Source organism: Prorops nasuta, unplaced genomic scaffold (genome assembly GCF_024137725.1).
Source record: "Prorops nasuta isolate Cenicafe-Biocafe unplaced genomic scaffold, Cenicafe_Pnas_1.2 PNAS00010, whole genome shotgun sequence".
Lineage (NCBI taxonomy): Eukaryota > Metazoa > Arthropoda > Insecta > Hymenoptera > Bethylidae > Prorops > Prorops nasuta.
Genome location: NW_027116807.1, coordinates 5,454,690 through 5,470,386, shown reverse-complemented (window position 1 = coordinate 5,470,386; position 15,697 = coordinate 5,454,690). Strand labels below are relative to the sequence as shown.

The following is a 15,697-nucleotide window of genomic DNA, read 5'->3' as shown; positions in this document are numbered from 1 at the left end:
CCTCCGCAGGTTACTCGTGACTGTAGGAACACACCTATACGAGATTGGTGGTCAGTTTTGTGTTAAGAACACACCCATACATGCTCCATCGTTCTTACGTATGTGCGAGATGTATAGCGGCAGCTACAGATTTACACACACACAAGCCTATCAGAGATACGTTCGTGAGATCATCTTGGATCTTCCTGCTCTCTCGTGACTTTTATTCCGGGCCCTCCTTCTCCAGCCGTGCTTCTCCACGGTTGCTGTCTCTGTTTCTCTATTCCTCGCTCACCCGCCCGCTCTCTCCCTTCCAAGACTCTCTCGCTCTCCTACCTCCCAACGTGTATCCACTCCGTGGCATGCGGCGCAGCTCGCGAAATGCCAGTGATTCGAGGCAACTTGGACGCGCACGTCCCGCCAGCCTGGACGAGGAGGCTCGTTCTCCTCGCAGACGAGCCGCCTAGCTCGTAAATATACCCGCGAACAATATTATTCCGACGTTTCTCGATCACCCGATCCAAACTCCTCTTCGGGCATTTTTCACCTAATATTCGAAAATCCCGATATAACCGGTCGTTCCTCTCTTTGCGTTTCAATAAACTCTCAACTCGCTTGTGCAAATATCATGCTGGAATTTGTGTGTATACACTGTGTCCGTTTCACAATTTGTCATAGGATATCTCGTAATTTTAACATTTGTTCCCGATCCTTTCGTTCGAGTCGTGAGTTTTGTTCGTTTGTTTATTTACAGTGACTCGCGGATGGTTTGGTCGATGTTTGTTTTGAGGAAAATGCAAGTTTTGGATCTTCGTGGTTGTGGGTGTTTTGGGTTTAAACGAGCTTGGGGAGAGCGAAAAACGTGTATTCGTTTGGATCGACCTCTGTCGGTGTTAGCATCGAATATAGTGGGGCTTCCGTGTGTCTTGCTTGATAAAAATTTGCTGTGGTTAGAGCTTCTTTGCATCGAGCGAGGAATAACTCGAGGGAACTTTATCAGTAAGAAACCTGATCGGATTACTTTTTGTTTGCTCTCGATGGGACTATCCATAAACGGGCATTCGTTCGGTTTCTTCTACGGATCATGACAGGGGCTTACGGATATTTCTAAGTTAGTTGAACATTTTTCCAGTAAATTCCGGAAATCCTTGGATAAGAATCTTATTAGATTAATAGTAGTTACATAAAAGACTAGTTTCCATTCAACAACTTAATCGAGACTTTGTTTTCATCGCATAGCTTCGTATTGTCGAATTACCTAGAGATCAGCGTTTTGTTTACACTTGACAGAAGAGGGGGGAGGGGGACTACGGAGAATACTCTCTCGCGACCCCAAGTACAAGACTTTTTTCTTTCGCCAAACAAACGAATTCCGAGATCCGAATCTCTGGGAGCCGAAATAATCAATTAGCCTCGAGTTTCCTGGATTCGCCCAACAATGGGATTAGCACTGTGTGTGCAAATGTGTGGAGAAAGCGAAACGCGGAAAGGGCGAAGCTAGTGTAAACACGACGCTATCTCGTTCCCAGAAGCAACGATCGATGATTTCTCGCTAAATTTTCGCTTTTCAGCGAAAACCCCTGCAAACATTTTCACGTAATTTATGCTTTTTCAACTTTGTTTATGTTTTTTTTTTTCTTTCGACCGTATGGCTATTTTCATCAGCATCGAGCGTCTTCCGTAAGTTTACCGGGGAGGAAATGGGTATCGTAATTGGAATCGATAGGCGGTGCTCGAGGTTAGAAAGAGGCGACACGAGATCTATAATAGGGTCTGCGCTCGCTTTGGTATCGCGTGAAGGAATGGAAAGTGTAAGCGGCCAGCAAGACACACGGCGTTAGCGGAATTCTGACAGCGGCTCGTAAACATCCATCTTTCTAGTACGGATTTATCGATTTACATTCGGCTATTATGACTCCATAAATAAATTGGATAACATCTATTTCGATGAGAGCTCGCTACCCCTAATTACTGTGGGATCTTAACGAACTATAGAAATTCGAACCATTGCGCAACACGCGTAATCGATTCAATTAATTAAGCTTGAATCAATTTATTGGAAATTGCTCGATCGGTTGTATTATATCAGCACGCTAGGTGGATCGTTTTTACCAAAACTGCACAAGTTTTTGTACTCTGTAAAGTTATTTTGTTCAATTAATTTGATGGGATTGATTTATCGTCTCGTTTGTGGCGTTCTTTTTTTTTAACTTGAATTGAACTTTCGAATATTTGGTGAAAGTAGTACCCACAATTGTTTTCTTGTGCGTCGGAGCCAGATTGTGATCTGGGTGATCGAGAAAAGATGGCTAGAGGTTCTCCTCTTATTATCCGAGTGATCGCGATGTCCTCCAGGTGCCGTGCTGCATTGGAGCTTGAGGTTATCCAGCGGCCTTTGTTTTTCTCTCGTTCTACTCGTCGAGTACGCCCAGCAGACGTTCCAGTTTCAATAGTGCCGCGAGTGTCGCAGTTAAATAACCATACTTGTTTCTTCACGTGCAAGTCCAGTGAAACCTTGCATGAAATTAACGCAAGCTAGTGAAAATTCATCGCAAGTACCAAGTGCTACAAAAATTCGTTCTTCTGGATTAAACGAATTTTTCAACAAACCAAAACACGCGTCTTATTGCGCTTGGTTAAAATATTATGAAAGAAGCAAAAGTATTATTCCAATCGTTAAAGGAATTAAAGTGAAACTCAAATGTATGAACGAAGAAAGGTGTAAGAGTGTGAAAAGGGGCAAAACTTCGGGGCTAATTCTGAATAAATTTGAAGCCTTCCAAGGTGTTTTAGTTTGAAAGAAAAAACGAAAGAAAGTTTCACGCGAATGAGTCGAATTTGCGGCGAACGATTTGCAGTGGTTTAAATCTTGAGATTCTGAGGTAGTTGGATTCCTGAAGAGGAGTGGTTGGCTTAAGTGGGCTCAGTCTGCGGCGGTGATTCCACTAAACGCACGTTTCGTATGGGAAACAGCGAGCCATATATACCACGGAATCGTGCCGGGCTCTGTGAGAAAGGTCGAGAGTCGCGAAAGAAAGTGTAAGGTGGGGACTACGGGCAAGGGAGAAATCAATGCTGCAATAATCGCCTTAGAAAAGATTCTCGAACTTTTTTCCCTTGCTGACCGTTGAACCCGAACCTTGCTAGCGGTGAAACGTTGACCCGATAGGGGCTATAAATTGATATAGCCTTGTCAGAAGTGGAATTCTAGCAAGAAGTTAATCCCCAACCAATCAAAGTCCAAAGAGATACACAAAGGCATCGAGTCATGGATACACCCGAACTACAGGAACTTTGATTTAAAGAAATTAAAACCGGCAAGATCTTGAAGAGCTATATCATGGAAAGCAAAAACATGTTTCTGAGCAAGCATTTGTAGTCTGACAAAGCTAAAGTTAATATGGACGTTTAAAGTGCTTCGCAGAGTTCTCACAATTGGCAAACCACAAGGTGGTGGTTAATGGAGGATGAAAAGTGTGGAGGACGAGAATTTGCGGGTGGCGAAACTGTAGTGGAAAGATGCAGGTGCTAGGTGAGGCTGTAACGACCATTTTGGTTGGTGGAAGAAGAGGATGAGCAGCTTTGCAAAAGGAAAGCGACGCTGCTGCTGCTCCTCGGTGACTGGAAGGTCTAACAGTTACTCCTTGGAACGTCAGGAGAGGAATGAGAAGAGAGTGAAGGAGATGGAAAGTGAAAGAGGCTGCGAGAGCTTGTGCAAAGCCTTTCTCTCCATTATTTTTGGATAAGAACAAATTTATCCTTCTTGTCAATGAAACGATATTCGTATAACAAAAGTTTTGAACTCGATGATAAAATTAGGATTAAGGATTTCGTGGATCGAAGAATTCTTGAATTACAGCGTGGAAATGTAAGAGAGTACAGCTGAAGATTCAAAGATTTTTCTCCATGATTAGTCGTAAAATGGACAGACAGAACATACAATTCGACAATGTTAGGATTAAGATATTAGCGGATTGAGGAATTCTTGCAATGCGGTGTTAAAAGTGGACCCATATGAGGCCACTCTCTTTCGAGAACCTGCGGAGGCTCGTGGGCCGCAAGAAGGACAAAAATGAACCGTCCTTCAAGCGCAGCGAGTCCTTCAAGAGGATATCTATCAGGAAAAGCTATCTGGATCGAGGAAAGCGTCGCAACAAGTTACAGAAATCCCTGGACCCAGCTCCGATACTGGAGTCGAGTCAGAAAACTCGATTGGTCAAATCGAGGCACATCAAGAACGATGAGGAGAAACTCAAGGATTTTAAAGAAATCTCTCTGAGCAGGGAATCTATTAGCTACGATGAGTGGCTTCAGGGAGTAGGCTCGTCTCGTGAAAAGATCAACGAGATTGATACGATCGAGTACGAAAAACCACTGAAAAACGTATCTATCACGAAAATTAATGATTCGAAATTCGTGGAGGCAAAAATCTTCCGGTCTCGCAGCAAAAGTTCGATAGACACAGATTTGGCTGAGGATTTGAAGGTTTTGGAATTGGACGCTTCACCAGTGTTATCCAAAAAGAGCATCGAAAGGATATACGAGCTTCAGGATGAGCCCCTTTCGGGAAATAAGGATGAGGTTGAAGGAGTTGAGAGTCAAGAGTCCTGCGGTTTGGGAGAAGGACCTCCCAGCGTCAGTATTAGCCTTGGAAGGATATGGAGGGATGCAGTTCCAGTGCCTTATCTGGCCAAGCCAGGATCCAGCTCGATTCACAGGTCCTTGGACAGTGGTCTGAAGGAAAGAAAACCTCAACCTACCGTTGCCAGGACTGTCTCTGCTCCTGAAAAAACTGCCAATCTTACCAAGGAATCATCGTCTTCCATTACCTCCCTGGGATTCTCGCGCAGAATTGCTAAACTCGCCGATTTTGGAGCAGGGTGCTTATTACATTATTGTATCTGTAATTGGAGAAAATTAATCCGCACTTTTCTTACGACAAAACCCTTGTCAAATTCACTTTTGATCGCGAAAATAATATTGTCTTTGTTCACTTCTAAATCAATAGAGTTTCTAATTGAAAATAAATTGATGAAAACAGATTTCAGATCGACTTACACTATGAATCTGATCCACTACCTTCTTAGCTCGTTCTTCCTTGAGTAACATAATGAAAATTACGAAATGATAAACCTTATTCACACTATCATTATCTCTAAGATTTTGATCTCATAATTGGTTTTATGTGGAAAAATACTTCATAAAATCTGGAATGTATTGAGAGCGAAATTCTATCGTGAATCAGGTTTTATATGTACTTTCCTGTGGGATTAATTTTCACCAATCGATGAACCGACAACCTTTGGCCAAAGAGGAGTGTTTGGCATGGTATTTTGTCGTACCGAAGAGATCGAGTGTTTAGAATGAAGTAAATGGTGATTGTTCACTAGGAGGGCTAGAAACGGATTGTTCCGCCGAAAGGCAGCAAAGCCATCGCCGAGCGTGAGCAGCGAGAATTATTTTGAACGTACGTGTGGTCCGAGAAGAAGCTCGATTAGACGACGAAAGAAGCAACAATCGCCTATTCAGCGTTGCAAGAAGCCTGCAGCTCCAGTTCGGGCTTCCAGTCCAGTTGTCTGGTTCGTTCCACCCGAAAGGAGAAGATCCAGACGTCAGCGGAGACTCTGGTGGGAGATCAGGTACCTACCGGAAGAAGAGGACCACGTTCCCAACTTGGAACTACAGGACGATTTGTCGTCGAACCCTTCGGACGAATTCGATGACCAGAAACTCCTTTTATCCGGTGATTTCAACGAACGAAGAGACGAGCATCGCGATGAGGCACCTTCCTACCTCCTAATGTCCTCGTCCTTGGGCTCCTTTTCCGGAACGTCCTCATCTTCCCTGGGATGTCCCGCCCCGAAAATCAGCGACTTCAACGAGGACAAAATTTTTTACGAGGAGTTGAAGACCAGCGGTCTCCTGACCAGAAGGCCTCCTTTCAAACCACTGACTTCCGCCGGAAATTACTTCGCCAGTAGCCAGTTTTTGGATTACTTGACGAAGAGTTCCAGAAACTCCAAGGACACCACTGATTCAAAGGACTCCAGGAACTCGAAATGCTCGAGGGATTCGAAAAGTTCCAAGGACTCGAGTCCTGCTAGCAAAGGACGGACCGGAGAGTCCTCGACTTCTTGCAGATGCAACAGTTCCAGTGAAACTGAGAACGACGCCGAGATCAGTTTGTTAAAAATCGAGCGCAGGGCCGATTCTCAACATTTTCAACAGAAAAGGCAGAAACCCGGTGGTTTGAAGAGGAGGCCCCTCCGGAGGAAGTCGCAACTGCGTAGGACTTCTGGACAACCCGTGTTCTTGACGAGGAAATGTTCGTCCTTGAGGAAGAGACCTAGTAAGGATCAATCGCTCGTTTCATTATGCGTCGGTTGAACAAACCCGATAACGTGATTAAAAAATATACAAATTAATTGTAAAACCAGGATCATTGTTTACAAATCCTGGTAGACCACTGAAATTTAAGGATTGTACGAGGAATCAGGTAGTTTCTACCGTAATAGGTGTGGCATAAGCGGGTAATCCGTAAGGTTGAACTTGTAAATTACACTAGAGACCGCGGCCGATCCACTTTTCGCAGCGAGGTACATTTTTCAGTCTATCGGCTCGATGCTGAAATTGACGCTGAAATTGCTGGATAGAAATTGCCTTGCCGCAGGGACATCGGAACCTTGACTGCTCTAATAATTTTAATACTGCTATTTATCCCTACCACTGCGGAATTTCGAGTCATCGATGGTTAAACTTCGAAAGAGTCGTGAATGATGATTATTTAACGATTTATACCTCTAAATTTCAACGATCACGCGTTTAATGAACTTAATTTTCAATATCAAATAATTGTTTATAGTTCTGCTTCAAATTATTATTCACAATTATACCTTTCCATTTCTCCTCTCATCAACTTTCACTCTTTTTGTACACGATAATTTTCATCCAACCGATCACACACTCTCTCCATACTCTGTACTCGAGTTACATAAAAAAGAGTAACAGAATTAAAAGCAAAAAAATCTTAACACGTAGTGTCAAGACTCGAGTTAATTTCTGCGATGCGCTCTGCGCAATCTGTGCAGGCGATAATCCACTTGGGCCCGTGCACGCGAGCACGCTTTTGCTCCTAAAGGTCCGTCCGCGGTCGATACGCGCTAAGATAATTTTAACCAGCGGTCAGATCGACCTCGCAGATACACGAACACGCTGTCACCCACCCAACCCGCTCGAAACGCTCCAAGCTCCAACGCAAAATAATCCTTTGGACGATAAACTTCTTTATAGAAGGTACAACACGTTGCATAAAACGTGTTGCTAAAATTAATATAAAAAATATCGAAAAAAAAAATGCATTTTGGAGAGTACTGGAATTGCGCAGATCGGTATAAGCGTTGACCTTGAATGCATTCATCATCGGAATTACGGTAGGAATCCAGATAATCCAGGCAAGCATCGCTCGAGAGTTAAGAGCGTTCAACAATGCGTGAAATCGCATGTGACTGCGGAGGAATGATGGCGGCGGGGGCGCTGAAACGTGTCGATCGCGTTACACGATCGGTTTCGACCGATTTATATTGCCCAATGGCCCAGTTTCCTCCGACTCGCGGTATCCAGTCGCGGAAAAATCGTGTCTCACCGGTTAAGCCGATCGATCCCAAGTATTTTCTCGAGTTACTGACCGCGACGCCATTATTACAAGCAGTTTTGTACCGGTCAACGTGGACCGGCTCCTGGCACGCCCCGATTTCTATCGCAAACCGTTATAATTTTACCCCGACTAACCTATTTTTCCACCTGAAAATTTATTCTTCCATTAGAAAAATAATATTTGCAAAAATTCGCGGTTTTAGGAACGAAGAGTTAGGTTAGGTTTGGTCCTTTGAGGTTATACAGCGTTTGATCCTATTTTTCACGCAAATTCAGCTACGTTCGTCGAGCGTGGGCAATTATCTTCAATTAATTCGATCGTTAATCGAGATTTTTGCCTGTTTCAGGGGATATAACGCAAAAGGGTTACGAGAAGAAACGGACGCGTCTACTGCAGCCATATGCCCCGAAGCAGCTGGGTAAGTCTGGGTCCTCCATTAAATCAGTAGCACCAACCTAACCTACAAGGCTACGCGATTTAAGTAATATTTCGTACTCGGAGCCTCCCCCCTCCCTTTCTAACACGAAAACATGGATTTTCTCACGACGAGGATGCTCGAAAATCACCGAGCAGCCACGAAGGTTACGGAAAAACCGGATTTGAGACGAGCGGGAGTCACGCAATCGTGAATTTTATTCCTGTCGTTTCTATTTACGCGATAATTGCGAAACGACTTGCTTTTGCAATGTCAAGAAATGGAGAAGAAATGCGGGCGAGCTGGTTAAGCGACCGTTCCACGGCCGATAATCGTCTCGTAATTGCCAATGCTCGATTCTCGCCTTCTATCCGCGCAATTTTCGTGCCTAGCGGGGATGCCCCGCCTGACCCAGATGGCGCCACTCGGAGAGATACCCTTAAGCGTCACCTGTATCGAAAACACCGGTACTATCCTTTTTCTGTTGATCGCTCTCGCTTTTCCACTTTTCTTCATTTTTCCTCCTTAATTTTATTCACCTATATCTACTTTTCATCCAGATGGCGCCACTCAAGGATCCTCTTAAGCCTAGTACCAAAATTACTTTTTTTCCTTTTATCTCTCGCATTATTCGCTTGGTCCGAGTATTTCTCACTGCAGTTTGCTTTAACCGATTAAATTTCCAATCATCTATTTATAATTCTTGACAAGTATAATTATTAAGAATTGTATTCGTTAATGTTTTTCTAATTGATTAATATAACGAAAGAAATTCTTCTCCCAAACTGTTTATTTCTCTCTTTCGCTCTTGAATCTCGTTATTTAAGATTTTTTCTAAATTTGATTTACGATCGGTACTCAACTTTTTTGTTGGTCCGTAAATCCTCGCTCGGTCACAAGTCGCGAGCGAGGAGTCTCCTGCGTGGATCCTGAAGAGAATCGGTATTAGGTAAGCACGTTCCGATTCTCAGAGGACAAGTGCACAATGGCAGATGCAATCTGGCTGGGAAGAAAAAAAAAGACAAGAGTGGGAAGCTGTCTTCCAACATGTCCAATAGTTTTTCTCGCTTGCGCAATTCGAGAAAAGCCAACTACGTAACGTCGCATGCACTGGCCGAACCGGCGAACGTGCGAAGCCTCCGACGTGCGAAAAACGCGATCGATAAGCATCAGCGCGATTGTTCGTGTGCTCGATTGTTAACCAGCTCAAAGCCCACAACTTTCGACCAAAAGACTCTTGATAAGAATATTTATAGTCTGTCGACCACTCGACTAACGCTAATCGAATGAAACATCGTAGACATTTTGGTATAAACAAGTTTATAATTTACAAAGAAAAATTTCAATAGCTGCGACACTAATTTCATTAAAAAATTAATTACATAACACGATTGACAAGTTTTTAATTATTTTAAATTTATACATTTTAATTAACAAGAAATTTTATCATAAATTGTTGATATAAATTAATTAAAATATAAGTTTCGTACAGCGAAGTAAATGAAACGATAAATTTGGAAAAATGTGGTGGTTGTGGTATTGTGATAAAAATGGGTAAAGGAATTCTGGGCAATACGAGGAGTGATTGCAGGTACTCTGGGGTTTTAATTCAACGCGATGATAATACGGAATCGTATAGCAAAGAGCGGAAGATAAACTATCGAGGTATTCCACGCTGTGGTACCTCCAGCTGGCTTCGATCGACGACTCTCGTGTGCACGCTTTAAGCTTTAACTGTAACTTCACGAGCGCAAAAGTCACTTCCGCGTTTATCCATTCGGTCTGCATCTGCCATTGTAGTGCCAATTCAATTCTCTTTTTGCTCCTTCCATTTTTTTATCTTCACATCCCTTTATTCGTTAAAAAACTGTGAGAATGAGCGTGCAATTGACGAAAGGATAGAACAGTCGAGGATCGAGTGAGGAGTGATGGAAATTTGACTGCACGATCGAGTTATTAAATCTTAAAGTCTACTGGTCTCTGAATAGGAGTTAAGAACGTGTACAAAAAATCAATTGGGAAAAGGGACGTGTTTGAGGAGGGGAAATGACTAGAATCGATTAAAATTTTAGGATAAAAATTTCATAGGGAATAAGAACGTGTATAAGAGGAAAATTACTAGAATGGAACAAAATTTTAGGATAAATTAGTAAATATTAAAATGAGTCTTTAAATAAAGACTCAAAATACGTGTATAAAAATTCAATAGGATAAAAGAACGTGAATAAGAGGGGGGGGGGGGGATGACTAGAATCTATCAAAATTTTAGGAGAAACTAGTCAATTTTAAAATGAATCTTTACATAAAGACTCAAAAACGTGTATAAGGGGGGGGGGGGGAAATGACGAGTAGACTGAATTAACGATATAGCATACGAGAATTTGGAAATTTGGAGGAGGAGATTGAAAAATATTGAATATTGGGATACTTAGGGAGCGGGAACGGGAGTGGTGGAGGTGGCATCAGCAGTGGGGGCCTGGTCGGCAGTGGAGGGGCTGAGCGAACGGGTTATGGAAGCGGAGGTGGTGGTGGAGGTGGTGGAGGTGGGGGTGGAGGAGCTGGTGGCAGACCGCAGCCACGTGCACGCCGCACGCAACGGCGCGTCACGCACAACGAGAAACGCTATCACTCAGGTAGCGCCAATCATTCTTCTAGCCTATTTTATCTATCACCCCCCTCCCAATCTATCCTTCCTTGCCCTATCCCAGTTTCTACATGCATAGTTTCCACACTCTACCGCTTTTCGCTCACTTCCTCATTCCTACATTCAAAAAATCTCGACAAATATTCCTTATCAACCTGGCATTGATAAGGTTTTCTTTACTTTCATTTTGGCTAAAATTTAAATTTTTCTTGTGTTTGGTAACTTTACTATTATTGCTTCATTTAAAAGGGTTTTTATTCTTTGTTAAAAATTTTTATTCATTCTTTGTCTTATCCTTCTTTCTCTTAATCCTATTGTTTATAAATTAAATTTTTAATTACATTAAAACAATATTCTAACGCCTTTTTTTAATTTGAATTTTTATGTTTAAAGAATTTTTTTTATTGATTCTTCCCAATTTTTCTTCAATGTTTTTTAATTTTATATTTTTATTTACTTTACTCTTTTCTTCTATATATTCCTACACTCCAATTATTCCTTATCACCTCTCCTTAACAGTATTTTGTCTGATTAAAATTGTTGTTTCAATTAACAGAAGCTTCCATACTCTTTCCTTCATTTCCTTAATATTTTTTATCATTATTATCATTTCTTTGTTTATTTCGACTAAGTTCGAATCATCGAATAGTTTTTCATGGAAATTGTAAGAAAATTATTGTTTTCGTTATTTTGCTTTATGGTTTTCGAGAAAACGTGGCTGAATTGTTTGTTTCCGATTTATAAATTCAATTGCGGTCAAGTGCCTTAGATGGGTTTCATTTCCTGCGCACGATGCGCCAGGAAAAACTTTTCCACGCCACCTCAAACTTCCGCGTGTTTACTCAGTTTTTCTCTCCTTTGTTTTTGTCTCTTTTCTTATCTTTGAATGTCGTTTGATTTTCTTTTTAGTTTTTAATTGTATTTCTACAGCTTTATATTTATATTAAAATTTTCCTACTGGACTGTACAACTTTTTTTTAATTAAGCAACCACTTCCTCTTCCTTTTTTTGCACGCTTTTCTCACTTTTCTTTACCTTTAGCCAAGGTAAGTCTTATTTAAGTTTGACCAAAGCTTGAGTATTAATAAAAATGTTGTGATAGAAATATTCAAAGTTATATAAATATTTGTGTTTCTAAATAATTCTCTTAATTCTTAATTATTCCAAAATAAATTTTATTCGATCGCAATTATTCTAATAAATTATATTTTAATAAATGATATAACACGTACTATTTTCTCTTTTACTTAATAATTACTAAGAAACTAGAATAGATACATTTCTGTAGATTATTATTATTGCTGAAATAATCATCCCTATAATTAATTCTCCAACATGTTTAATAATAGAGCTCCAATCAGTTTCACGTTTCACACGCTCACCGTCGATGACGAATAGTTTTGTCACGCTCTTACTTGGCCAATGCATTAAGGCAATTTAATATTAGCTAAAAGTGATTATTGAACCAATTTTTAACTATAAGAAAATTATATTATTCGAAAGTTTTAAAATAATTATACAGGGTGTATATCAGCAATAATGTTTTTAATTTTAACCACGTATTCTTGAGTATAAACTAAGACGAAAAATCGTGTACTATTAACACCGTAAAAGCATCATTGCTGAGATAAAAATCAATTTTAAACAGATAAATCAGGGCTTCGATTCAATGGAAAAATTACTATACTCTCACTTTCATTGACAGTTCCCTTTCGAGAAACAAAAGAAGCTCGTACTTCTCCACGTTCCATATATTGCCGTACACGCACACACACATGCACGCAACTAAGCCGATTATTCATTAAAACATATAAAGTTCTTCAGCGTCAAATTATCATTAAATGTAAAATTCCTATGAAAAATTAGCGACATTAATATTTTTTAAAAGGTAAATTTTTCGAGGTACCTTCTCTCCCTCTAGATCCATTGCTTTTTGCAAAATCAGGGGCACCTCGCGAAGGGTATAGCAATGGTCTTGAACAGAGCAGAGGCTATGTTTGTTCATTTTTGCTTTATTCTTTTAAATATACAACTAATTTGTATATTTAAAAATAAAAACCCAAAAACGAACAAAACTCATTGCGCGTGACTCTGTTCCTGAGCATGTTTGCTCTTACCCCCGGGAAGGGAGGGGAAGGGTAACAAAATTTGGAAATAGGAACCTGAAAAAGAAAGCCTACCTAACACCGAAAGCTATAACGCCTAACTATATCGGAAAGCTAAACCTGAAAATAAAACACACGCACGCAAAATATAATAATCGCAATGAAGAGCCTGAAAATATAACACTCGCACGCAAAATATAATAAACGCAATGAAGAACCTGAAAAGAAAGCCTGCCTAACACCGAAAGCTATAATGCCTACCTAAAACGCAAAGCTAAGGGGCCTACCTATATCGGAAATCTAAACCTGAAAACACGCAAAAAATAAAGAAATGGTTTTAACCGAAGAAGGACCGATTGGAATCTACCGGTAGATTTTCGGTCCTTCTTAGGTTAATAAAAAAAAATCCACAGTTTTACCCGTGGGACTCACTCATTCGGCGAAAATCCAACGATGATCCATCTGCAGCCTGTGGGACATGATGACGATGATGGCACTCGCGATAAATTATTTTTAAAATATTACGACGCGACGCGAATTTTTTAAACGAAACTACGCGACTCGGATATTTAAATCAATTATATTTCGCGACACGCACTGACACCCCAAAGTGAGGTCGCCCACTGTAACACAAAAAAAGAAATTCTATGTTATTAAATTAAATCGTTTTGATTGAATTTTTCGAGTTTATTTTAGTTAAAAATAATGTTACTTACAGGCTATGAGAGTCCTTGAGGCTGTTGCCCTTGGCCGCTGCATGCACCAAAACACTGCACTATCACAACACTCGCGCCGCGCATTGTCTTTTTTTTCTTTTTTTTTTCGAATTTTAAGCGAATTCTTTCGGACGTACTTTTATTTCAATCGCACTATGTATTTCATTGTTTTTTTTAATATAATTAAACCCGCACTGAGAAAAATATCTTCGATCAATTAACAATTTTTCGTTACAACAATGGATAAATTTCGTTAATCTAACAAGTAAATTAATTCATGTAATAACGAATAGTTCATTACGTACTAAACTATTCGTTAAAGGAATGAATTTATTTGTTACATTAACTCAATTTATTCATTGGTATAAAAAACAACTTGTTCAATTCTTGAAGTATTTGTCCTTTGTGGTAAAATTAAATTATCACAATAATGAAACTACACTTGTGTGATTGAAATAAATTATTTAATTATTTTTAATCGCGAATAATTAATAAGTCGTCAGTGATTACGACGAAAAAAAGCCGGGCGCGCGCGATTCACTGACAACCACCACGTGGAGATTCGAAAACTGAACTGCTACTGGTGATAAGCAACGTGCTCATCCAGAAGTGGGACAATCGAATCTGATTGGTTGAAGATTTGGACTGCGCCAATCAGGTGCGATTGCTGAATAAGCTGCGTTACGCACACTTCCGGTCTGGACGATTTTAAGACTGGAGCCATTTTGGATTTAAAATGGCGATTGCTGATTGGTTATCTGTATTTTTATAACCAATCAGCGATCGGCATTTTAAATTCAACAAATAATTCAGCATTAAGCTTGTTTAAACAGCTTAGCATTAGGATCAGGAATGTAAGGCATTAATTAGGAAGCAATATTAATGATTGACGTAGTTGCGTGCATGTACGATAATATGAAACGGTGGAGAAGTACGAACTTCTTTTGTTTTTTCAAAGGAGACTGTTAACAAAAATGAAAATAAAGTAATTTTTTCATCGAATAAAAGCCCTGATTTATGGGTTTAAAATTGATTTATCTCAGCAATGATACTTTTACGAATGTTATAATATAGGCCTTTTCCACTTGGTTTATACTCAGGAATATGTGGTTAAAATTGAAAACACTGCTGATACACTCTGTATATCATGAGAATTTGTTTTTAATAACTGTTTTAAACAATATAATAATTTAATTTATGGATATTGAAGATATAGTCAACAGCAAACACGTTAATATTAATTAGTTATTCATATATACGTTGAATTTTTTTTCTGGGCGATTTGCATGCGGTTTGAGAAAGGGGAGCAGTAACTAAATAATTGTATGGAAAACTCTGAGGATTACGCAATTTGCATGGCTTCGCTTGTGCCTCGAATTTCTTTAATAAATTTTCCTTAGTATATCAATGCACTTATAACTTAATTTAGCCCTACTCGGACTAGTCATATGTTCCTACGAGTGACTCATCAGAACAAGTTTAGCTTACAGTAGCTGCTAGCAAACATTCTTTCATTTTACACATTTATTATTTAAGTACAAACATAATTTACACTTCGTAAAATCGACATTTTTTTCAAAGCATAAAAAAATAAATCCAAATTCAATTATCGCAAAATGGGGCGTGTCCTCCTTGAGAAACGCCCAAACCTTTTGAGAAAGTGGTAATTTTATTTAAAAAAATAAAATTATTATAATTTATTCCCCGCGTGTATCGAATATTTTCTTCTAACACATTAAAAATAGTAATAAACAATCGAGTAAAATTAAATAATTAAAAAATAATTTAACGTTCTAAATTTTAATTTCGTTAACATATAATTTACAAAAGTACACGAAAAACCGAACTTGAAATTAAAAATATCTTGGAAAATATTAATAATAGGTTAAAATTTGATGCAACGACTCTTTAACGAAAACTATTCGAGTCCATATTTTTTCGTTCCTCCCAGAAATAAAAATACTTAATTATAGGAAATTACTTTCTGCCAACGGTTAATTCAAAATACATTATCGACTCTAAATCGATAATTACATTATCATATCCGTTCCAGATCAGAGCAATAAAAAATTATATATTACGTAATTAAACCAACTTTGCTTACAAATTTGGCATAAACGATCGTTTGAAATTGACTTCTGATAATAAAATTTTAATACCTCGATAAATTTTCTTTTTTTTACC

At 39.4% G+C, this 15,697-nt stretch overlaps 1 protein-coding gene across 4 annotated transcripts in view; it reads left to right on the top strand.

Moving 5' to 3' along the window:
• The first annotated feature begins 224 nt into the window (after positions 1 to 224).
• The window catches only part of DIP2 (disco-interacting protein 2), a 32,250-nt gene continuing 16,777 nt past the window's right edge, over positions 225 to 15,697 (top strand). For 2 of the 4 annotated variants that reach the window (XM_066732853.1, XM_066732849.1), the window contains exons 1-4: positions 300 to 449; positions 2,335 to 4,859; positions 5,370 to 6,328; positions 7,980 to 8,051. In XM_066732853.1, the coding sequence (XP_066588950.1) occupies positions 3,994 to 4,859; positions 5,370 to 6,328; positions 7,980 to 8,051 (1,897 nt within the window). In that variant the 5' untranslated portion in view covers positions 300 to 449; positions 2,335 to 3,993. Of the gene's footprint in view, positions 450 to 2,334; positions 4,860 to 5,369; positions 6,329 to 7,979; positions 8,052 to 15,697 lie in introns of all 4 variants that reach the window. The other 2 variants (XM_066732850.1, XM_066732852.1) reach the window with 2 other exon arrangements.